The sequence below is a fragment of the Anastrepha obliqua genome, chromosome 1 (genome assembly GCF_027943255.1).
Source record: "Anastrepha obliqua isolate idAnaObli1 chromosome 1, idAnaObli1_1.0, whole genome shotgun sequence".
Classification (NCBI taxonomy): domain Eukaryota; kingdom Metazoa; phylum Arthropoda; class Insecta; order Diptera; family Tephritidae; genus Anastrepha; species Anastrepha obliqua.
The window spans coordinates 161,393,140-161,418,672 of record NC_072892.1 but is presented as its reverse complement, the minus strand read 5'-3'; the positions used below and the strand labels follow the sequence as shown (position 1 = coordinate 161,418,672).

The 25,533-nt window shown below is 34.6% G+C and overlaps 1 protein-coding gene across 1 annotated transcript in view; it reads left to right on the top strand.

Moving 5' to 3' along the window:
- Window positions 1-25,533, top strand: part of LOC129239263 (hornerin) — a 189,755-nt gene that overhangs the window by 57,550 nt on the left and 106,672 nt on the right. The window contains exons 2-3 of the mRNA XM_054874635.1: window positions 23,654-23,758; window positions 25,177-25,301. Of these exons, the coding sequence (XP_054730610.1) occupies window positions 23,654-23,758; window positions 25,177-25,301 (230 nt within the window). The remainder of the gene's footprint in view (window positions 1-23,653; window positions 23,759-25,176; window positions 25,302-25,533) is intronic.

The following is a 25,533-nucleotide window of genomic DNA, read 5'->3' as shown; positions in this document are numbered from 1 at the left end:
AGCAAGTATTTTTTTTACTCGAAAAAAGGAACTTTGGTATTTGATATCAATAATTTTTTGTAGTATTTGCTATTAGCAACGCTATAACCTCAATCCTTATAAATTCGTTCTTTCCTTTCAAAGTAAGTCATGGTTATTAAAATTGGCGTAATTTTTTCGTGTTTGATTTTCTAGTAACTTTTGCGTGCAATGGATTTTACAAATTTCAAATTCTGCAATGCCTTCAATATCTTCCGCAAGCAGGAACTTTGAAAAAAATTACTTTCAGTAAACTTGCTCCGTATAAAATAGAAAGCAAGAAATATAACGATGGGAAAAAGGAGCCGCCTATCAGGCAGATATTTAGAGGAATTGATATCTTGTTTTCCTCAGTTAGTGGGAATGATTTTTTTGGGAAAAAGGAATCCGTTAATTTTTCGGTGCATGGCTGCAATGATCGATATATCGTTAGGAATATCTCCAATCTATGATATTATTAATATATGATAAATATAAAATTGAAAATTGTGTGCATTTCCTGTTGTAAAACTCAAGCAAATCACGAAGAATGTGTTTCCATTCAATAACGAAAATTAAAAAAAAATTGTCTGATTTTTATAATTTAAATCAGTAAAAGTATCGATATCGAGGTGATAGCTACTGATCACTAGGCAGAGGCTGTTTAAGCGTTTGTTACATAAAAAAAATTTTTTTGCCTGTTTATATACTGCAGCTGTCTACTTCACAAGTGTCGTTCTGTAGTTCAACCGGGTTCAGAGAAGCGTGGCCATAGCGCGAAGCATTGATGAGTAATCAGGTTCTGCTACAAAATGGAAAAGATGTGCGAAAAGATGTATTTCTATGATTTATCAAATATGAGAAAGCATTTGATAGAGTGCAAGACGATAAGCTAATTAACCTCTGTAAGCATTGATAGCAAAGATATCCGATGTATAAAGAATTTATATTGGAGCCACAACGCAGCTGTAAATTTTGGAAATATAAATACAGGGTGGGCCATATAGCGTTTGCTTTTTGAACCACCTATGTTTTTAAGAATGGTAACACAAATGACATGTCAAATGTGTTCATAATTTACTTAAAGGTTTGACATTTACGAAATGGGACGCTATACGCTTGAACAAAATTTGGAAATATTGAAAACCTATTTCCAAAGTGGTGAGTCTTCTTCTTCTTTTCTGATTTTCACATCGGTGGCTACGTCAATAAGCAAAATTGTCGGATTTGGGGCTCAGAAAATCCACACGTTACTGTAAAGAAGCAAATGCATCCACAACGAGTCACTGTTTGGTGCGGTTTTTGGTCCGGCGGCATCATCGGGCCATTTTTTTCCAAAAATGAGCGAGGAGCCGCGGTTACAGTAAATGGCGAGCGTTACCGTGACATGCTCAACGAGTTTTTGTTTCCAAAAATTGAAGAGGATGACATGGACGACATTGGGTTTCAATAGGACGGTGCAACTTGTCATACTGCCAAAGTTACACTCGAACTTTTGGCTACCGTTTTTGAATTCCGATATCAATTGGCCGCCTCGGAGCTGTGATTTAAGCCCGTTGGACTATTTTTTGTGGGGAGCCGTTAAGGACAAATGCTATGCGAACCATCCAGAGACGATTGATGCTTTAAAACACGAAATCGAAGTTGCCATTCATGAAATTGGAGCCCAAACAATCGAAAATGTGCTTAAAAATTGGGTTGATTGAATGGCCTATAAAACCAATCGTGGCAGTCATTTGACCGATATTATTTTTCATTCATAAATGACAATGTTCAATCTTCAAAATAAAAAAAAAATTTGAAAAAATATTGATTAGTTTTTTTTTCAAAAAGCAAATTTCACATGGCCCACCCTATACAAGCTGTATTGCACGGAGTTTGACAAGGCTGTATTTAATGTATATTTAGAGCTAATATTTCGAAAATTTAAAAGTTGGCTTTAAAATTATTGGTCAGCTTTAGAATAATATAAGTTACGCCAATGACACAACCCTTTCAGTCGACACTATAGAACATCTTCAGTTGCTGGTAGAAAAACTCAACTCAGTGAGTAATGAATTTGGCTTAAATATAATCGTAAAAAAGACAAAATACATGCAAATAAAGCGATAGAACATGTCGCTTAATTCAAATATGTTAGTTGTTGATTGAAAGAAAATTGGGCTTGTGAGAAGAAAATCCGTTGCCGAATTGAAATGGCTATAAATGCCTTTTTTAAATATCGCAGATTTTTAAATGTCCCGACTTAAAAGCTTAACTTCGAATATGGTTCTTCAAATGCTTTGTTTGACGCTGCTTTTATATGGAGTCAACCCACCTTGACTTATTAGAATCTTTAGAGATGCGGTGCTCCCAAACTCCTTCAATCTAATAGCGCTGTGAGCGGAAATAAGTTGAACTTGGAGATCAACGATTAGTGCAGAATGACGTTAAGGGCGGCAGAACAAGCACTCTTCATTGAGGACTGCGCTCTATCTAATTTAGTGGTGTTATATCCCTTTCGAGGCAAGGCAAAGTTGACCCCTGTCGCCCCTTCTCTTTGCTATCGTCCTTGATGCGGTCATGAGCCAACTGACCCTGCACAAAAAAGCCATCGTATGGGGAGCAAAATCAAAAACGCATCTATGTGAGAGAATTCGCAAATCTCCAAGCGCACTAAACTGCGAATATTCAGTTCATGCGTGAAGCGAAACATGGCTGGTCTCTAACACCATCACACAGACGGCTATAATCCTTCATCAGCAAATGCTTCCGCATCATCTGAATATTCTGGCCAAACACCATATGTAACGACGCACTGTGGAGATTAACGAACGAGGAATCCATCCGTACGCAAATCAAACGCAGAAAGTGGCGATGGATAGGTCACACATTGAGAAAACCACCAGATAGCATAACGAGAATGGCACTGGACTGGAACCCGCAAGAGAGCAGAGGTCGCGGTTGACCAAAAAACACTTGGAGAACGTCGATGTTGCACGAACCAGCAGGTGGCGCCCGCCAAACTAGGCAGCCATTTGTTAGAATTGACAGAACAACTAAGTTGTACATCCAAAGTACGACACTTGACTTCAGAACCCATGTTTTGCCGAACATAGATTTAAAGTAGTAGAAATTCGATTCTCGATGTGCAGCTACCAATGAAACTTGGGATCAAGGATTATTCCAAGATATTAGACCTCCGATGCGAGCAAATTCCCAAGTTAGTAAGAGCATAACTCAATCTGATATGCCTTGTTAGCATTCCTGTAATGATTCTTATTCGTATTTAATTCCTTACAATGTTTAAATCGGTTTAAGTTAAATTTACCTCTCATTGGTTTTGTTCGGGATAAGCGCGGTTGACTGTTCCAAAATGATCTTCCTTGTCTTTTCTCTACTTCCTAAATACGAGAGAAGAAGTTACTCTTGCCTACTACTCTTTTCTTGGCCCGTAGGGATCCACATTAACCTTAGCAAAGTCAGTCAAATGCGGAGATTTTCTCCCTGAAACGAGTAGCTCCTTGCACGATGTTCCACCAAATAATCCACTGCAACCTATATAGGCATCTTTGCACAGTTATGGGATGGACACATTTCGAGTATTGCAAATAAAAGCTTTCTCACTTTGCCTGCTGTCTTAGTAAATCACCGGACCATCTAAGCATGCCAATTTCGTAAAAGTAAATAAGAAAAATGCTGATTTCTAAACAATTTGCAACAATTCAATCAAAATTTGAATGCCTTCGCAATGGCAGCCGATCAGCGCCAATGCCAGATAATTCACTCACTTGTACCACAAGCAGCTGGCAACTTTGATGGAGGGTTCAATTCATACGACGACATTCAACAAATGGACGTCCAACGAAGCGTTTACGTTAGTGGCGCAGATGAACAACTTTGTATGCCACAAAAGGTAAACCGCAAATGTTTATTGTGATAAGAGCCAGTGAGATTTTGGTTCGAACAATATGCAAAAAGCTATAAAGCTGCCATGGCATGTCTCTCGATGGATTTGTGTACATAAATACAAATAGAATTGGACGAAACGTATGGCAATAAAAGCCAACTACTTTATTGTGTGTATGCCCACTGGGTGCTTAGACCAAATCCAGCGGAAGACACGCAAAGATATGGAAGCATTTCAAAAGTAGTGTAGCTTTAGAAATTAAAGCCGCTTCGGCATTTAAGCTGCCACATACGTATATACCTGGACGCGCCCTAATCCTCAGTGCTTTACTGCTCTAACTTTGCTAGGAATATGCGATTTTTGTTTTCCATTTTCCTTGCCGCACGCTTACCTACTTGTATTTGCCCTTCTTTCTTCCCCTACTCCTTCTACTCCTCTTTCTCTTTCGCTTGATGCGCAGCGCTGTCAAATCTTTGTAGGAATTCTATAAGATTCAAGGTGAGCTCTTTATTTATGTTTGGGATAAGCGGAAAAATATTTGCAGCTGCAAGCGACCAAGCAAATAACGAGAACAATGCCACACAATAAAGCCAGTCAGCAGCAAAAGCAATAGTAGCGGCGGCGGCGGCGGCAGCAACAGCAGCAGCAGCAGCAGCGACTGGCGCACTAAATGGCAACAATAATGGCAACTAACAAACCGCATTGAGACATGACTGTCTGCCAGCAAATGAACCATGCGCCTGCCTCTGCCGTCTGCCGTCTGCCCACCCAACCTCTGCCCAAGCTCTTTCCGTAAATCGTGTCTTAAGACATGGATCTTTCGACTGGCTGGCCTGCTGTGTGTGTGGTTTCGAAAATGCAAGTGAAACGCAGCCAAACACACATGCGAACTAAGAAAGCAACAGATAGACAGACGGATTTGTATGTACATACATGCAGATATGCATACATACAAGCAAGCAGAGTAGTCAGATAAATAGTGAATTGTACAAAGCCGCACAGACAGCTGGCAGCTGAAGCGCCGAGAAGCCACTCAACGCGCCATGGACGTAGGCGATGCGCCTAGACAGCAAGACTGCCAGTGAGATACACATACGAGCGCACACGTACATATGTATGCAAGTATGTATATGCGCTTACAACTGAATGGTCGGACAAGCTGGAGACGGGCCGCTAGATAACATCAAATACTGTCTAACGCCATTCAACACGCAGCAAATGCTCGTACACTCACCAACCTCCAATGTGAGCCAATATGAATCAAATGGTGGAAACCGAGCGGCACAACTTAGCTTCCTTTTCTCTACTGACGAGTGCTCCTCACCACTTCTATGGCCTATATGGCTCTATGGCTGGCTGGCCATATTTATTCACGCTCGTGTGGATGTGCGATTCCTATTCAATCTTTCTATGTCAATATTAAATGAATATATAGATTTGCGATAGACAGCAGCGAGGCGTAGCGTAATGTCTGAAATCTGCCGATCACCTATTTGGGTTGCTGCCTGACTGACTGGCTAGCTAACGACGATTGGCTATTGGCGTCTGCCGGTGGTTTATGGCTGCGCGGCGGCAGTGCTCTAAGCTGGCATGCAAGGCTGAGAATTCTTTGTGTGAGTTGTGAGTGAGTGCACTCAAGCTTATCAGATTTGCCGTAGCTTATTTAAGAGGGGGAAACAAAAACGATAATGCACATATTTGGTAAATTTTGCTATTTAACAGTGAATAGGAGATTTGAATAGACAGCATAAGTTTGAGGAGGATATATTGATTTTTTGTTTGTTGCGAATAAAGGAAAAAATATAAAAGAATAAAAAAATTAAAGAAATATGCAGAATTCCATTTAAAGTTTTATGGTAGAAATGTGAAGATTTAATAAACTCAGAATTCATGCATACGAGGTGGATCTATTAAGTAACGAAATTGGCGTCACTGTAGAAATGTGAAGACTTAATAAACTTAGAATTCATGTTTACGGGGTGAGGCTTTTAAATAATGAGACTGTCAGCTGATTGGCGTAAAGACTTCCCTTTCGAATGTAAAAAATTAAATATAGCTATAGAATTTACGGCGGCCATAGCCAAATGGATTGGTGCAAAATGATAGAAAATTGCGCAGCACGCAATGGTAAATCTTTTAGTGTATTTCTATCATGAAAAATCTCCTCATAAAAAACCAAAAAAGCCGTTCGGAGTCGGCTTAAAACTGTAGATCCCTCCATTTGTGGAACATCATCAAGACGCACGCCACAAATAGGTGTAGAGGCTTGGCCAAACACCTAACATAAGTTTACGCGGCAACTATTTATTTATCGAATTTTCTCTTTTTCGAGTATTATTATTGTTTTTCCTTTTTTTTTTTGCCTCGCCGCAAAACTGTTAAGTGCAAAATTAAGCAAGCATAATTTATAATTTTGAGATTTCTTTAATGTTGAAAATTTTGGAATAGAGTATTTCAATGTGAAAAACCTTCGGTTCTTTTTAGAATAAAAAAAAGGAAACATTTTTTATATAATTTTGAAGTTAAAATTAGCATTTTTAAAGTTTGATTTAAAAAATATTTTTTTATGAATGGATGTACTTCTTAACAAAAATATTTTTCGGGAAAAAATTTAATTTCTTTATTCAAAGTATCTTTCGTTCTTTTTAAGATATAAACAAATTTGTTTTTTAAAATTTTTAAATTTCTTTTTTTAATATATTTTTTTTCTTTTGATAAATATACTTGTTAAAAAATTATTTTCGGAACAAATTCAATTTTTTTGTTCGAAAGTTTATAAAAAAAAAAATTTTTTTTTGGACTTTTGGAAAAAAAAAATTTTTAGTGTTCTTAATTGTAGCAGAGACAACGTCCAGTAATTGTTGCAAGTTTCATAATAAGATTTTCATGACTTTTCGAGCTATATTCAAATACGTACAGTGAATCAGCGAAAAATACTGGTCTATCGAAGCGCTCGATTTCATGCTTAATACTCCGCCCGTTTACAAATCGATCGATGCGTCGCTACGTACATTAGGAAGAAAATTAAAAAAAAAAAATTTAATGAATAAAATGTAAAAAATAAGAAATCTAAGTTTCTTCAAAAAATATAATTTCTTTCTAAAACAAATTTTACAAGAAAATAGAACTTGTCCAAAAAAATGTTAACAAAACAATAGAAATTGTTTCTAAATATTTTTTTAAAACACTTCAATGTTTTATTTAAAAACTAAAAAACATGTATCAAAAAATTAAGAAAACCTATCATATTTCTTAAAAAATCCTAAGTAAATTAGTAAGGAAATGCAAAAAAATGTAAAGCCAAATTTCTAACAAAAAATAAAAACTTTTTCGAAAAAAAATTGTATAATAAATAGCATTGAAACATGAATTCTTTTTCTAAAAATTAAAAATTAAATTGTAAAACTTAGTAGGTAGGTTTGGCAGCCGCATCGCACATAGAGACAACGATGCCACTTAGACCACGGAATGGGTCCGTTGTGAGCCGCGGGGGCTGGGCTACATTTCCCTTTCCATATTGAACCATCCTGAGCTTTTGACAAAGCGTAAAAGGTTGTTGATACCTAAAGTGTATAGATTATTTATGTTCGTTAAGAAGTACGATTTTAAAAATCGGTTTCTGCTTCTGGATAGAGCCGGGCATGTGCAAAAGAGGTGTTGAATTGTTTCCAATTCCTCCTCATTTCTGCAGATACGACAGAAATCATGCGTGTATACGCCTAATCTCCTTGCATGATTTCCTATGAGACAATGTCCTGTGAGGGCCCCTACTAAGGTCCTGATTTGAAGTCTACTCAGTTTTATAATACTCTTGGACAGACGTAAATTAAGCCTTGGCCATGTTTGCCTAGCAATTTCGCAGGTGTTAGCGCTAATCCATCTCTGATTTGCAGAATTGATTAGTGCGTCCTTAATGAGAAGCTTACAAGTTGCGAGAGGTATCTCCATAAAATTACTTATGTCTGGCCTGGGACCCAGCATATGATAATACGATATTGTTTGGCCATCTCATTTAGAGATTGGCGACAACGTAAGACACTCCTTGATGTTGTTTGGAATGCATCCAGGGCTCGTAGGGCAGCTTGGCTGTCTGATAGAATGCAGTAACAAAATAAAAAATATGCAAAACAAAAATGGCGAAAACAAATTTTTGCCAAAAATAATGTTTACCAAAAATGTTGTAACAAAAAATAAAAAAAGTTTCAGAAAACAAATTAAAAAACAAAATGTTAACAAACATTTTTTAATAAAAACCTAAATTTTTGGTAAAAAAATGTTTATCAAAAGTTTTGTAACAAGAAATAAAATATTTTTCGACAAACAAATTTTACAAAGAATAGAAATTTTTTTTTAAGAGTTTTAACAAAAAGAAGTAAAAAACTATTTACCCTCAAAAATTAAAAAAAAAGGTTTTAAATTGTTAAAAAAAAACCGAACATTTTTCTTAAAAAAAATATATCTACAAAAGAAATATTTTCAAAATTGAATAAATCACAAAATTCTTAATTCTTTGTTTTTTCAATTTCTTCATTTTAGCCTTGCGCCGTATGCTTTGACCAAGAGCGATAGCATGTGCAGAAAATTTTTTTTTTTTAATAGTCGTTCTTTAGTTCTTCTTAAACATGAAACAAGAAATATGTTACTCAAGTCTACAAGTAAACCAATTCTCAGAATATTTTACGACAATGTCCAAAATACTCCGATCTCTTGACATAAAATCGCTTCACGACAAAATAGAAATTCTCCCAAAGCAAGCTTTCACCACATTTTCGCGAGTCTCAGCCATTGACTCACAAATGGCAACTTCAATTTCATGTTGCAACTCTTGACACGTCCCTAGATTGTCAACGTAATAACTAATGTTTTTGTTTATCGAGTAAAGGGTGCATATCTCTTACGCCAGCATCCACTTACCTACTGCATTTTTCATATTCTTCAGCTTTTTAATCACTCAGAAGAAAACTAGTGACAGAAGTAATCCTTTTATCGCTTCAAATTAATTTAGTGGCATAAAAGTGGTATTATCCATAAATGCTGAAAATCGAAAATAAATAGATGTGAAGGTTTTTTCTAAAGTCACGGTGTAAGTGGGAAAAGAGAGGACATATTCGGATTATGTAAGAATCAGCAGAACTCGCATAATTTTTAAGTCTAATATTAATCACCAACTTACTGATGATGTATGAAGAAATCTAATTATTGTTGAAACTTGTTTAAAGCAGTTAAATGATTCTACAATGCGCTTACGACTTCCAAGCGTGCACTGTCCCCACCTACTCTACGAGAATAATATCCAATATGTAAATATAAGTATATTTCTAATTGAAAAATGTAGCTGACCTCCACACATCGGATTCATTCTTGATAGAGCTGAACTACTGCAGTCATATCGCAGCTTCTAGGCGACCAACTGGCATCACCTTTTCGTGTTTTATTTAATTGTCATTCTGAAAGGCTATCCATTTTGTAAACATCTAAACATAAACTGAAATTCTGCGCAGTAAGGCAGCTACTTTGGCTGTCAAAGTCCAAAAAATCGATACTTCAAATACCAAACGCTTTACGTACTTGGAATGCTGAAAGAATGGACAGATATCACTAGAATAAAGATTAGATCTTTCATCACTAAGAAATCAGAATTAATACAGCTTCATTTAATTATGCCACGTATAAAATCCTCATTTGTGGCCCAACATCTACGCGAAGAACACAATTTGCAGGAGAAGCTCAGCTAAGCATCGAAGCCATCAAAAGGATGTAGACAGAATTATATATACACTAATGTTCAAATAATTAAGTCACTTCGTTTTTTACAATATGCGTAAATTTTCATGCGAAATTTTCTTCCATATAACCCCTGTTTTTAACCCTTCTGTAACATCCTGCTTCACAATCCTTCCATTGGCATCCTTTGTGCAGCTGTATTTTGTATTTGTATTTTGCACTGTTAATTTTGTACTGAAAGTGTGGTATATTAAATAAGATTTGTTAAGTCTCTATATGTTTGCTATGCTGAGCACATAAAGAATCACCTCAGTTCCAGTGCGTCTGACGTGCCTTGCAATATCTTTCATCGTGAATCACACACAGCTAGCAAGAGCCCTTTACTGCAATTTGGACAAACAATGATGAGTGTACTTCACGGCATCTATTTGATCGAAGTTCTTCCAGAACGCAAGTCTTATTATTTCGTAAGGTTTGTAAGGCTAAACTGTAGGACATGAGATGAGTGGAAGCGATTTTACAAAATTATCCCCACAACTGCTCGACCTGACATTTCTCTGTTGCTGAACTCCTGGTTGAATACCGGTGTAAAGCTCGGCTTACAAAGGAAATTTATTAATCCCATCGCAGGCCAAAAATATTTTAATACTTTGCCGGTTTACTTGGGATATGCTGTGTGGAACACATGGAACCTCTGCTTGGATACAATTGTTCATCTACAGTTGTGACTGTCTCTTTACTTCGATAAAAATTCATATTTAGCATAGTGAACACATCACTTAGCGCAGTATCCTTGTTAGTTGATTCTCTGTGGTACTACAATCCAATCTGTTTTGCACAGCTCAGCGGAATGCTGATAATTTAATTTTGTGGCACCTGCGGCAATCAGAAAGACTTAAGAAAGCATTCATTAGGTTGGGGAATAAGTTAGTAATGTTTTTAACGAATACTTTTATTCAAACAAAAAACGATAATTATATCAAGAAGTTAATCAATTATTTATTCGCTGTTGCTATTTACAACCTCTTCCCACCTCTCGACCAACTTGTTGATGCCGTTCCGCCAAAAATCGCCTGGTCTGGTGTCAAAGAAGTTGTTGAGCCAGTTTTTAAGGACCTCTTTGTTATCGAAGGTAACGCCCTTCATATAGTTTGACAGGGAGCAGGGAACGGAATAGATGCTAAATGGTCAGTGCAGGAGGAGGACCTCCCATTCGAGCTCTTGGAGTACGGCTTTGACAACTTGTGCAACATGGTGCCTGGCGTTGTCGTTAAGGAGTATGGTTTGACCATGTCCATCAGATCTTTTCAGTCGAATATCTTCATTTACGCGATGTAGCTGGGCAATGTAGAGCTCCTTGCTAACCGTGACATTCTTTTCGAGCATATCCCAGTGCACCATATCCTCCCATCTTTGGATGAAGTTCCGATTTGGCACTCGGCTTTGGCGCATTCCTTGGAGTCGCCTACTCCTTCCTTTGCTTCGTATTGATGTATAGGCTTTATTTCTCGTCTTCCGTGACGATTCGGTACAAAAAAGCACTGTTTATGACTGCGTATAGCTCGATGGCGGGCGAAATGCTGAGAAGCAATGCGAAGTCGACGTTCTCTGTTTTTTTCCTAGAGCTCGTGAGGCACCCAGGCTCTCAATTTTTCAGTAAATCCCATTGAATGAAGTTGGTTGAGAATCATTTTATGATCCGGTTCATATTTTTGCCAATTCACGACTGGTTTGGCGATCGCCAAAATTCGGTTGGTACAGCTGAACCAAGAATGTCACGGAAGGGCAAAAGGAGAAAATCCTCAACATCATATGCAAAAAAAAATTGTATTAAATCATCGGTTAATTATTCTATAATTAAAAGGGCACTAAAACTACGTACCCAGAATTCCTTTTTTAAATTTTGGCTAAAAAATTAAAAATTGTGATAAAGTTTATTATATTTAAAACTTGCCAAATTTTTCTGAGTTTTATACAAATCTAGATTTTTGATTTCCATGGTTTTTGTTATAAGATGAACTATGTTTTTATATACAATTAAAAAAATTGAGCACAAATAACATTGCGAATATTATAAAAGATGAGCTGCCTTAATTATGTGGCCGCAAGTGTAGATAAAATCTCCCCCTACAACTCCAAGTTAATTTAAGAAAGTTAGGCCCATCAAAAACTGTGAATTAATTTCCTCACCACTCAAGTTGCCTAATAAGGCAAGACAGGCTACCGAACAATAAACTCTTACACTAAACACTTTCAGTTCAGTCAAAGCTTCTTAACGCTAAAGAGCTGCCCAACTGCATTCAGGCATTCAGACATCCAACGATCAAGCAGACAGACAGCTCAACAGGCAAAGCAGCAATTCAATGATTCAATGATTTTAATCAATTAATCCTTGAAATAGTATCTCTATGCAATTGTGTGGTTCATTACCGTGGCTGAATGAGACTGAATTAGTGGCGGCAAGGCGCAGCCGTAAGAGTTCATGCAGTCGGCCGGCCAGTCTTCCAACGTCTATGGCTCATTTAGCTACCTGGCATTGAAAATGTTTGGCCAATGACTAATGGCAAATAATTAATCAATTTTACCAAATCTTTATTAAGTTGTACTGCTTTCGTGCATCCCCTTCACTACCTTTTCGACTGCTTGCACGATAAATCAGAGAAATATGTAGTAAGTTGGCTTCGGACTAAATGGAAATATTAATGGTCCTACTGCTGGCAATTACACGGCTGCTGCTGCAGGTAAAATATAATAGTTCAAGGGCTATGCCTACATAGAGATTTGCTGAAATATAGATACACACCTAAGCGTAGCATAAACCAAAACCTACTAACTACTCAACTCTTTGCAAGAACCCAACGCAATTGTAGCAAATTAAGATTATAATGGTGATGATAGAAATGGAAATGAAAATGGTAATGAGAATGAAGATGAAGATGAAGATGAAGATGAAGATGAAGATGAAGATTAAGATGTGTATGCAGAGATGAAAATGTGCCGAGAGTTGTATGTATGCATACACAAAAGTATATGAAGAAAAGTTGTGCTTGTGAAAATGGAGATGCGGCTAAAGCTGTTGACCCAATGTTGGTTAGTTAGTCTGCTTTGTTGTCGGCATTCCTGCTGTAGCTGTTGACCGTCTTTCTGCGCTTCTCTGTTTTCTGCAAAGTACGCGGTCAAGTTGGTTAGGTGCTACTTTGCTTGGGATGTCTTAATTTAATTATGCCAAGAAAAATACTCTTATAATATAACATTAACCGCCACGCGGCACCACAAAAGCAACGCGAAAGTGGTGAAGTGAATAGTGCGGCCAAAAGTACCCAGCGGGAAAATCTATTGGTTTTGAGCTGGTGGCTTTGTAATGGATGCGAAACTATATGTGGTGTGCAATCGAAATGAGTGATGGATTTGTGAATTTTATGCACTTGAAAGCTTCAGTGAGTGTGTCTTTTTTTTTTCAAAAGCTCTGAAGTAAAACCAAATTTGGTATATGAAGAAGATGTATGAGAAGATGTTGAAGCCCTACAAGTTTTTTCACTGTTTCTCGCTACAAATCAGTTCGACAATTTGTATAACATTATAAATATATACAGTTCGCTATGAAGCTCTTCTCCTTGAACTTTTTGATGGGTTTTCTTTGGATTTTTGTGACTGATTTGAACTTTCCGGTGATGTGCTCAACATTTATAAATGGGAAAGTAGATGCGTGTTTTATGGTCGTTCTTTAGCTCCTACGCTACGGTCAACTTCGCTTAATTCTGTGATTTTATTGGCATTTTCGATGACAGGTCAGCCTGTGCGAGGTGCTTCTGTGACATGAAAAACGTCTGAACAAAATCGAGTAAAACAAATTTTTTCGTGTGAAACAGCCTACTTTTCCAACTAATATATAAATGGCCGTTACGCCCCTTCATTAAGTATTTGGCTATTTTTTCTATTTATGGTGTGCGTCTTGATATTTTGTCCGCATCGGAAGGGGCTACAATTTCATGCCACCTCCGCACAGCAGATGATTTTTCATGACGAGCTTTTTCTTGGCAGACATACACTTGGAGGCCTGCCAAGGGGCGGACCTTGGTACGAAAAAAGTTTTCTAACATTTGATGTTACATGCACCAACCTAATACCGATAATTAGTCGATTTTAATCTTCCTTAAATAGGTGAAGGTCTAATCAGGCGTTAAATAACTCTTAATTTTTCCCCCATTTCCAATTTTTCGACTTTCAATTCATCAAAGCTTTTGACGCTGGTATTTATATAAAGTAAACGAGAAAATCATCACAGATACTTAATTTGGCCATTTCTGACTAATTTGATTATATGGAAAAAATTTTTTCCATAATTTTGGTGTTTCATGACCAAGACTTCGACTCTGGGCGTAACCGAATGATAGTCACGCACCAACCGATTTACCTGCAGCTGCTGCCCATTAATTACATGCCTTTATATTGCTCAAAAATAGCATTGCCATATTTTGGCTCCTTATGAACTAGTTACGGTCTAGTCCCTGACGCACTACTTCACACTTTTCATACTATTGGCACCCAACTACAATTTTTCACTAATTTAAAATTTCTTACAGGGTAGTTGCGCACGCATACATATATATCTATCTATGTGAGAATCTGTATATTTAGGCACAAAGCAGAGCTAAATGAGTTCAAGCAACCGCATAGAGGCACACTCGCAATAAGAACTAAGCTACTGTTTCAAAGGTAGATAGTGGCTTTCATTAAGACAGAAGAAGAAGAAGAAAGAAATTAAATCTGAGTAGTTGAAAAATACAAAATTAAGGCGAAATTATGGAAAGGATAGAAGAAAAGTTGCTTAGTTTAACGCATTAAAAAATCTTTAGAACTTTGTGGCAATTTGGAAAGTATTACAGAGCCAGGGCTGCAGATAGATTTTATTTCACTTTCATATTTGGTATTCTTTAAAGGGATACCTAAGTTTTATTTCACTTTCATATTTGGTATTTTTTAAACGGTTGCTAAACTTTAAAGAGGAATTACGAATGAAAAGATGTTGCGGTTTTAAGGGAACATATTTCAAATCGTGTTTTTATTTAATGGGTAAAATAAATCTTGGTTTATTATTAAAACTTCTTCAAAGTTCAATTACAACTGAAAAATTGAGAATTGAGATTTTGAATTAAGCCCAGAAATATAAACCAAATATAAAACGATTGTTTTTCTTTCTGTAAAGATTTATCTAAATGATTTATTTGCAAATGATTTATGCACAGAACCGCTGTCATTAATTTAGTAGTGCATCCTAATTTCCTATGCCCTCTTGAGGCTTACTGTAAGGTGGCACAAAATTAGTCACCCTAACGTAAGACTTATAATTTTCGCTAATTGCTTCGTAAGTCAGTCATATTTGTCACTTGTGAATTAAAAACTTGCAGTTACAAACAGAAAAACAATGAAGCACGAAAACAAATTTCCATATCAGAAAAATATTATTATTTTTTAGTTTAGTAAACAAGTTTTTCAAAAAAAAAAAGGACGTGTAGCGTAGTTCACATAACAGAAGTGAAACTTTCAAGGCAGACAAAGAAAGATAGAAAGACCCGAGGGAGAATGAGAGAGGGAGAGAAAGAGAGAGAGAGAGAGAGAGAGAATATATATCTAAATAAATTTACAACATTTGCAGAGAATTCAAATAGACAAAATTTACAAAAAGCGAAGAAGGTGTAGGTAAAAACCGGACACAAACTGTGGCAACAACGCCCACTACTCCAAACGTTTATCACTCGCACAAGCGATTCCATAACCGCAACAACGGTTTAATCCACTGCAAGGCAATCCCAATAAGTCCGACGCCGGAATGGATAGCACTTTATAGTACACGCAAGCACTAGCCAGAAAACGGAAATAAGTAGGCACCAAAAAAAACGCCAAAAAAATTTTGACCAAGAAACGCCCCAAACAGTAGGCACCAAGGAAATATAACGCCAGAAAGAAGGCGCCAAAAATAGATTTCCTACAAGTTTGCATCAACAAACAAGCGCCAAAAAGTAGGCAGTGTTATTTCTGACTAGAAATTAGCAACCACAAGAAAAAACTCAGGAAAAATAGCCTAAAGTGTATCTATGATATATAATATATAAGGTATAGCTCTTTCTCTCCTTTTCCTTTACGTTCTATCTTTTTTCTCTCTCTCGGAACGAAAATGCCTAAAACGTTGCATAGCCTTGAAATTTTACTCTCCATTCTCGCTCGTCCGTCGACGTCTAAGAATTTTCACATCAAAAATTATTAAGGACGATGATTAATGATTAATTTTGCGCCACATAACACAAGCAAATCAATGGTCGTCTGATATTGCTTTGGGAGTAATTTGAAAGAAATTAATAAATCTAAATAAATATTCATGCATCGATTATTCATAGTCAATTCAAATTAAATTTTAAACGATAGATGGACCACCCTATAAATATGTGTTTTCTCCCACTTACTTACTTTTGCTTTCAACTATTCGCAACAGTTTAACCTAAGAGGCATAAAAACAGAAAATATCAGTAATTCGAAAACATAAATTTGAGCGAAATCGAAAAACTGTTTTTGGCTTTGTCTACTTTTGCGTTCACTAACAGCTTTCGGCACAAAGCCAAATTGAATGTTGCCAATCGCCGCAGGAAATAAAGCTACGAGTATTTTCTACACAATAAATCCATTCCATTTTTACTATTAATTCCTGTTTTTTTTTTCTAAAAATATTCAAATGCTTTACATTTTTTCATATTGCTAGAATTTTAGTGCAATTTAGTAGAAAGGAAAACCATTTAGGCGTAAAAGATGAAAAAGAACAAACTTAAAAAACGCCTCTGGGTTCTATGAGAGCGATTTTAATTGCTTTTCAGCAAACTAAATTTGAATGCCGTTAAAAACTTTTGCGAATACGATTTTTTTTACCCGATTAAATGTAAAAAAAGCTTTGAGAATAAATTCTATTGCAGAAAAACTGTCAATTTTGACTTCACACAAGGGGCGGTTAATAAGTTCGCAACCTAATTCGCGACAAATTTAGTTCATTTAATATCCGTTGTGGTAAGATAAGATGTGCTTGTGATTTATTCTCGTAAGTGTCGAACGCTTTTTCATTAAAGATAAAATTTCCATTTATTTTGCCATTCACTCCTCGAAAGTATCAGTGCTTTTGGAAATTATCTCCATGATTGATCTGCTGTATGGCATACGAATCATTACGCTGAAGCCGAGTATCGTCTAATTTCATATCTTCAATTTGAATAATTTGTATCTTTAATTGAAATGTTTATAGCATCTCCCGTTCGGAGACTGCATAAAACTATAAGTCCCTCTATTTGTGGAAAAATATCAAGATCCATACCACATGTAGAAGCAAGGGGTATAAGCGAGAGTACTCTAGATAGTGCGCTTTTATATTGGACACTTCCCATAAGCGAACACTTTTTACAGTACATACCACAAATATTTAAGATTATTTTATTATTTATTTATTATTTCTCATGGGGAAGAACCTAAGCAAATTAATCAATATTTTCCATTTGTTGGTTTTTTATTGGACTATAATAAATGATTGAAAAAACTTTACTGTAAACAATCTCTTCTCAACAGCAGGTGAAAGAAGCTTGCTTTCTATAATAGGATCGCTGGCGCTCAAAAATATAAATCAATGACAGCGAAGCGAATGACCACTAGTCTTCCTCTCCAAAATCTGCTAAAAAGAACTTAATCATTACTATAAGCGAGGGAAATATAGGGCGGTCCATCTAGCGTTTGGAATTCTATTTTGCTTTTTTTTAAATATCGGTTCTTTGTATGTACTTCCATAACTAAAAACATATTCATGATGTACCAGAAATTTAGTTTTTGTTTAGGCTTTTGGATCGCTTACGCTATTGCAAAATTAATAAATATTAAAATTGAATATCAAAATTCGAGTAATCACTCAAAAAGGCGACTTAACGTTATTGAACTAATTTGTAGCGAGCCGTTAGGAGTAAATGTTAGGCTATTCATCCAAAGACGACTCAAGAGCTCAAACATGAAATCGAAGAGTGTGTTGGAGAGATAAGTACCAAGGCTGGCGAAAATATTGCGAAAAATTCAATTGAGAGATTGGTTCAAATTACCACAATCCCTTCATTTGCTTATACAAAAATACCTAATAGTTAATACACTAACAAAAGCTCGTCTACCGAAGTAGCCAAATAACACTGAAAGAAAATTGAAAAAAAAATATTAAAGAAATAGTTGGCTGACTGAATGCAGACTGCCTGCAATCGGGGTAGGGGACGCACTAGAATTCTAAAAAAATTTGAACCAATTTAATAAAACTGTGAGAAATGCAGCAACGAAATAAGAATGGCTCGACAGGAAAAGTGAAGAATAAAAACGAAAACAAAAAAACGCAAAATCAAATAAAATAAACGGTTTAGGACTACACTCAAGGTGAGATACACTAAGGCTGCCATGGATAACTTGGAACATGGACCTGCAGTACGGTGAAGCTCTGGGTGCGAGACACTAAATTAGGAGAGGTTTTAAGTGGTACAAGATGAGTTGTTCGAAAATGCTGGAATGTGCTCAATTTCTTAACATAATATATACTGGCCGCATCTGGTCTAACTTTTTTCCTCCATTATACTTTTTCGTTTCTTCCTTTTCTATATAATTTTTCTTTTGCTTTTGTTTTAGCTAGCTCTCTTTTGTGAAATTTTTGGCTGTGATTTCATGGATATTTTCTTTAAGATGAAAAATTGCTCAACGGAATCGACAAAACCAAAATTGCACATATTTAACTTAATTTCGAAAAAGTATCAAAAGCTATGACAACATTTTTTTTATTTTAAGTTTTTTTAATAATTTTTTTTATACTCATTTTATAATTTATACTGCTTACCGTCCACGCCATTAAGCATTGTCCATTTGAAAATAAACTATATGTGAATTTTCTCCACACACGCACTCATTTACTTGCACTTTCATAAAGTTTTGTTTGATAAATGAATGAATATTAAGCGGTAAGCTTTTACATTTGTTAGTGTCTCTTTAGTGTAAAAGGTGAACAAATTATCAAATTTAACAAACCGAAAAGTGTCCCTTGGTGAGTGTAGAAGGACAAAATACTACAATAACAAACATTTGAAAAACACCAACACCCTCAGGCTTTCCAAATAGCCGCCCTTTGCTGTCTGTGCTGCGCTCAGCCGTGCGGTTTCACCACTGCATGCGTGCGTAAATAAATAAACACATATGTATGTACACACACACACACATACAAATACATACATACCCAAATGCTTTGTTACACATACGGCTATTTGAAGCAATTTTCCTTTTTGTTCGTTGCGTTTGAAGGGACATGTAAGTAAACACTCCCTTGAAACACTGCCATGAGTAATGACTTTGGTTACCCCTTTGTTGATTACAAACATACAAGTACGAAAATATATTGTAGATACAAACGTTTTTTATTACAATTCGTGTTTTTTTTATTTCACTAGCCTTTTCATTACACGCCACCTTCATGCAATTTCACCACAAGTAATTTTTTTTTTTTTCACTCTCTCCCCGAAGCCACTTCAAAGGTCTGTTGGCATATAACTAAAATGTCCACCCACAATACTACTTACATATTTTACTAAAACAGCCACTGCCATTATGTTGGGCTTGATTGTTTTTGTACTTTCGCTTCCGTTTATTTATTGTGGTTGCTATTATCGTTGCTGTTGTTATTGCTGCTGTTGGCATTGCGTGCATGCGATCAGTCGCAAAATTATTCCGGCTGTCACAAAAGGCAATGCCAGGTATTTATTCAAACGAGTCTTGGCGATATCCTGCGGCCGCTGTGTGTTGCTTGTATCGTTGGTCATACGCCGTGTTGTTTGTACAGCTGTCGCAGCAGCGATGTGAAAAATTTACCAATAAATTTATAGCGGTGATATTTCTTGCATATTTTGTGGCTTTTCTTCTTCTCTTTTGATTTTAATAATCCCATATGTAAATACTTGAACACAAATTCGCAAGTCGCAGAAATATTTACATAATATACAGCGAGGGATATTATTTGGAGGAATATACAGTATTTGAATAAATGAAATAAAAGGAAAAAAACATCAGTTCTTTGAGTTTATCTGTAAGCCTTTGTTAGTATTAACTTGTGACACATACATATTGCTTGTCTGTTGCCACGTTTTTAATAAAAAAAATTAGAGTAGCGCACGTCTGTTCAGTCGCACATTTTGGACGAGTTACAAATTTTTCTTGACAAGGGTGAGACATCCCTTACCTAGCTTTTCTCAATCATCTGATCCTGCTGGTCATTCACTGATTCACTCTAAGCTGACATTTAATGTTGGATTTTGCAAACTGCATTATAACTTTTGCGGAAGTAAGTAAGAGACTAATAGATCCTAATAAGCAAAAGTCGAATTGTCTACTTTTCCGTTAAACCCAGTCTTTTCTGGGTACTCTCGCCACCAAAATGACTACTGAGAGCTGCTTGAAATTCAGAATGAATATTTTATACTATTGTATTTGTACTATATGCTCAACGATATCAATCTGTGCTAAACTGAGCCCATACAGTCATATCATATCAAGAAAACTGCACCATTTGCTAAAATGAAAAATCCACACTATTTTGAAAACATTTGAAACTTAAACTCTTTTATAATATACTAAAACCCAATGAGTTGTAAAATTGCATATTCTAAATTATGTGAAAAATTCTGGAGTTAAAAATTCTGAAGTTCGAAATTCTCGTAAGTATTATTTGAAGTTTTTTTGAAATTGCACATAGTTGGAAACTTGAGTTTACATGGTTTTTGTAATTAAATAAATTATATTTAAAAAATTGCAAAAATTGAATAAAAAATTATCGCAACTTCTCAACAAGTCCTTGTGATATGTTAATGGACGCACTGTAGACGCATGTAGGTAGCGCAAAATTAATCATCCATTTATTTGTTGTTTTTGTTTTTTTTTTGTTCTTTTGATTTACTTTTTTACTAAATAAAAACAAACTGATTTTGAGTGATGGAAATCTATACTTTTACTTTTACGCGCTCCATTGCTTGTCCGTTTGAATGCTGCATCAGCCTGGTTCACAAATCTTAAATATGATTGACGTACGACGCCATATGCAGGAATTGAAAATCTTGCCATAGGGTGACTAATTTTGCGCCACCTTTTAAATGCATTTTTCACACATGCCTAGTTACAGCGACAGTCAAATAAAAGCTCGACATTTTTTTGTGTAGAAGAAAATACGAAACACGACGCGAACTTTAAACGACTTTAAACTGACACAAGTAAATTATTTCAAAAACATTTTTTTCTATTTTTATTTAATTTCTGAATTTTGATAAAATTGTTATATAATTTCTAAATTTTGATAAAATTAAAAAAAAAAATTTATATTGTTCATGTTTAAAAAAAAATTTAATATTTAAAAAAACAATTTAATATTTTTAATATTTAAAAAAAAAAGTTGTATCATTTTGGCCTTTTTAATTTTTTTTTTTTAATTTTTAAATATTTTGTTTTTGTATTTTTTTAAATTTTGTGAAATTTTTATAGTTAAACTTTAAAATTCAGCACGAACTTTGAGCGACTTTATACTGACACAACTAAATTATTCTTTTTTCTTTCTTTTATTTTATTTATTATTATTATATAGGCCACAGAATTTTTCTATTTTTATTTAATTTCTCAATTTTGATAAAACTAAAAATTTTTTTTTAATAATTATTTTTATATTGAATTTTTTTTAATTATTTTTTAAAACATTTTGAACCCTTTTAATTTTTTTAATGTTTAAATATTTTTTTCTTTTGTATTTTGTTAAATTTTGTTAACTTTTTATATTTTGCATAAAAAATATGCCCCATCTTGTTTAAAAAGCGTTGAGGTACGTCTAGTTTACGTAAGGGGATCTAATTTTTAAAATTTTTGAATATTTAAAAATTTTGCAACTTCCTTATATTTTTTTTTTATTTTTTGAAAATTCTTAATTTTTGTTAATTTTTTGATTTTTTCAGATTTTATCAAGCTTTTGGAACTCTCATAAATTTTTAAAAATTTTTTGAGCTTTCTAAATCTTTTTAAATTTTTTTGCCACCTTCTATGAGAAGAGTTAAAACGCGTATAGTTTGGGTGAAAGAAGAAACATATTTTTTTTTAGTTTTCTGACTATTTTAAAATTTTTAAACTTGTTTACATTTTTTTAAACCTTTTGAAGTTTCAGATTTTTTTTTTAATTATTTGATTTTTGTTCTTCATTTTTTTGGATCTTGTCAAAACTTTTTGAACTTTCTTAAACTTTTTAAAACTTTTTGAACTTTCCGAAATTTTTTTAAATTTTGTGCCATCTTCTATGAGAAGAGTTAAAGTGCGTCTAAGTTAGGTGAGGGGTTCATTTTTTTTAAGTTTCTGAATATTTTCAAGTTTTTTAACTTCTTCATATTTTTTTAAACTATTTGAAGTTTATTAATTTTTGTAAATTATTTGATTTTTTTAGATTTTCTCAAGCTTTTTGAAATTTTGTAAAGGTTTTTAAATTTTTTGAACCTTATAAATTTTTTTTTCTTCTATGAGAAGAAGTAAACTGCGTTTAGTTTAGGTGAGGGGTGTAACATATATAAATAATTAATTTCTGAATATTTTAAAAGTTTTAAACTTTTTTAAAACTTTTTGAACTTTTTTAATTTTTTATTAGTTTTTGCATTTTTTATAGTATTTTTGAACTTTCTTAAATATTTTAAATTATTAAATTTTTTTGCAGTATCTTAAAACTTTTAAATTTTTTTTTGATTTGGCCCCTTCTTGTGTAAGACATTTTTAGAACTTTTTATATCTTCTTAATTTTTTTTAATAATTATTTTTGTTTTTTAATTTTTGAACTTTGGCAATTTTTTTAAATTTTTTTTTTAATCTTTTCAAACTTTCTTAAATTTTTTATCTTAAATTATTTTATTTTTAAACTTTTTGAACTTTCTTAAATTATGGTAAGAAGAGTTCAGCTGCGTCTAGTTTAGGTGAGGGCAGTTAACGTTAGCAACGCGGACTTCAAATGAGATGATTTGAGATGAGTTTAGGTGAGGTGTGCGTTTTGAGTTTTCGATCTGCGAAAGAAAAAAAAATTGAATAAAAAATAAAAATAAAAGTAAACAAATAATTGTTGTGGCGAGAAAAAAAAACGCTCACAAAATAGCTGTTATTACCCATCTAAAAAATTAAAGTTCGAAAAGTATTTAGTGTTAAAAAATTTAGTGTTATTAAAAGTGTTGAACAATTAAAACTTCTGATAAAAAAATGGTCCATGATATATTCATTATTTCAAAGCAGAAAAATCACGCCCGAAAAATGGAATTTATTTTTCATCAAAAAATATAATTCGATGTCTGATAATATTGTCCGAACAATACAACAGAACTCAGAAATTTATCATTATTATTGGTTGCAAATTTTAAAATACCAAGAGGGAAAAGTATGATACTATACAGGTCAAGCGGTGTCGTCGATGTCTATATCAGAGCCAAAGTCAAAACCATGCCGCAAGAAAGATCATAACAGAGCATATATACAACAGCGATAAGAGCTGGTGATGTACCGCTATCCTTGTCCTGGCTTCTTTTTTTTTTAACTTTTATTATTATTCTTACTTCGAAAGATGCGTAAACGTCCATTTTATCAGTTTTTCATCAAATCTCTTGAACTTGTTGCTATGTGTGCTCTTTCGTCTACATAAATCCATAAATATATGAAAGTGCGCATTTTTCGTAAATCTCATGATATTTTTCATAATTTCTGTGTAGAACAAAATATAAAAAATTTGTCTAAAATTGAGTCCTTCTTACCAAAGATTCTTTATATACGAATATATATTTGTTTTACGCAACTTTTCTGTTCTTTTAATTTTTTCAGAAACTTTTGCTTGTATATAGAAAAAACACATACCTACTTGCTTTCATAAAATTATTATATAAAAATCTGTTTATTTGTTCTTATTTGCTTTACTTATACACAATTTTTCCACTTCTTTACTTGCAGGATGATTTACCAGGCCAAGCGCTGCTGGATGTTGTTTTTGCCAGACTTAATTTAATCGAAACTTCATATTTTGGCATTCGCTATATTGACGAAGAAAATCAGACGGTAAGTGAAAGTGTATTGAAGTAGAAATAGCATACAAACACATCGACATAGAAATGAAATGAAATTTTTTTTGCCTTGCCAGCTGCAAGCAACGCACGCAAACCAATAACAAAATCATCACAGGCTTCACGTTGTTTCACCAAAAAAATATCGAAGCATACCTTTCGGGGTGAAAATACCAACAGTGTAACGAACGAGCACTCTAAGGTAGTAATTCAGTTTCTGTCTCCTTTTCGTGGGCGGCATTCGTTGCGCCGTAAAGATGGAATAAAGTGAAAAGCTGCGTTTGTCTTTATGATAAAGTTTCGCAGCGGAAACAAAATATAGCAGATAATTACGCGAAACTGTTTGTGACGCGCGATATGCCTACACTCACCTGTTTGCCCTTGGCGTAGAGTTATAAAATAAATTTCACTTTCCATTTCCTCCTTCCACCACGCAACACATAAACAAGCGCACATTCTTTGGAGGATTCGCATGTACTTACTAACCGGACGGCAAGACCTTGAAATTGTGTCACATGCAGTCGAGAACTAAGTAATTTGCGAGTATTCACGCCACTTGCAAGGCTCGTAATGTTTTTTTTTTGCTTTTTTTATCTACTCTAAGTTTAGTAAGAGTTATAATGCCGTTGATGGCGAAATGTCACACAACGGGGTGCAGTAGTAGTTAGTGGAAGTCAAGAAAAGTTCTACAGACTGCCAGACGACACCGAAGCTCTAACTAAATGCGTTAGCAGCAAGAAGGTACGTAGATATTTTCGTCCTTGGAAATGCTTTTGCCTCGCGCTCTGCTCACAAATCAACGTGGCGCGCATAGTTTTTGTTAAGAGCTGACACATGTTTTTAACTGTACGTACACCACAGATTTATGCAAGCACACACATACTTATGCATACATATATACACTTATACATACGTATCCATTCATACACACATGCATTAAATATTTGCGTATTCAAAGTTTATGGCCTTGCGCTGGCTTTAATTTGATATTTCCTCAGCCAACGCTTCGCGTGCTTTGCAGTCCTTTTCGTTGTACTTTTCGCAGCACATTTCGCTGAGACTCATATTTCGCAGCAACCTTTTCTGCGCAATCGTTTTTATGTTTATATTATGCATTCACATTTCGGTAACGTAAGAAGAAAAACAACAACCAAGAAGTCAACAAACGCTGACTAATCAAATAGTTTATTGCCTTTTAGTGCAGTGCGGCGCGTATATCAACCTTATACGAGTATTAATTTGCGACTATATTTAGCTAGTTTCTGCTATACATTTCATTGGGCTCTGAACATTCCTTCCCCATTATATTTCCACACATTTTTGTGCCACTCTCTCACTTACCTACTTTGTTATTATTTAATTTTCTTTTGTATGATTTATTGACATTTCCCTTATTTTCTCATTTCCTTTTAGCACTGGCTTGATCCAGCGTCTCGCATATCACGCCAACTCAAACCCAAATCGGATCCATACGATTTGTACTTTGGTGTTAAATTCTATGCAGCTGATCCATGTAAACTGCTTGAGGAAATTACAAGGTATGTATGTGTGGGTAGCTGATGATTTCACTATTGTGGGTATGGTAAAAAGTAATAAAATTAAGAAAGTAAAAAAGCGCTAAATTTAAATTTGCTATGATTTGCTAATTTGATTTAATAAGAAATCAAATTATTTGCTTACAACATTCACTCATTTCACTGGGATAACTTGAATTCATTAGTTTTAGAAATATAAAATTTTTGCTATTATTGAAAAAAAATGTTGCTAAAT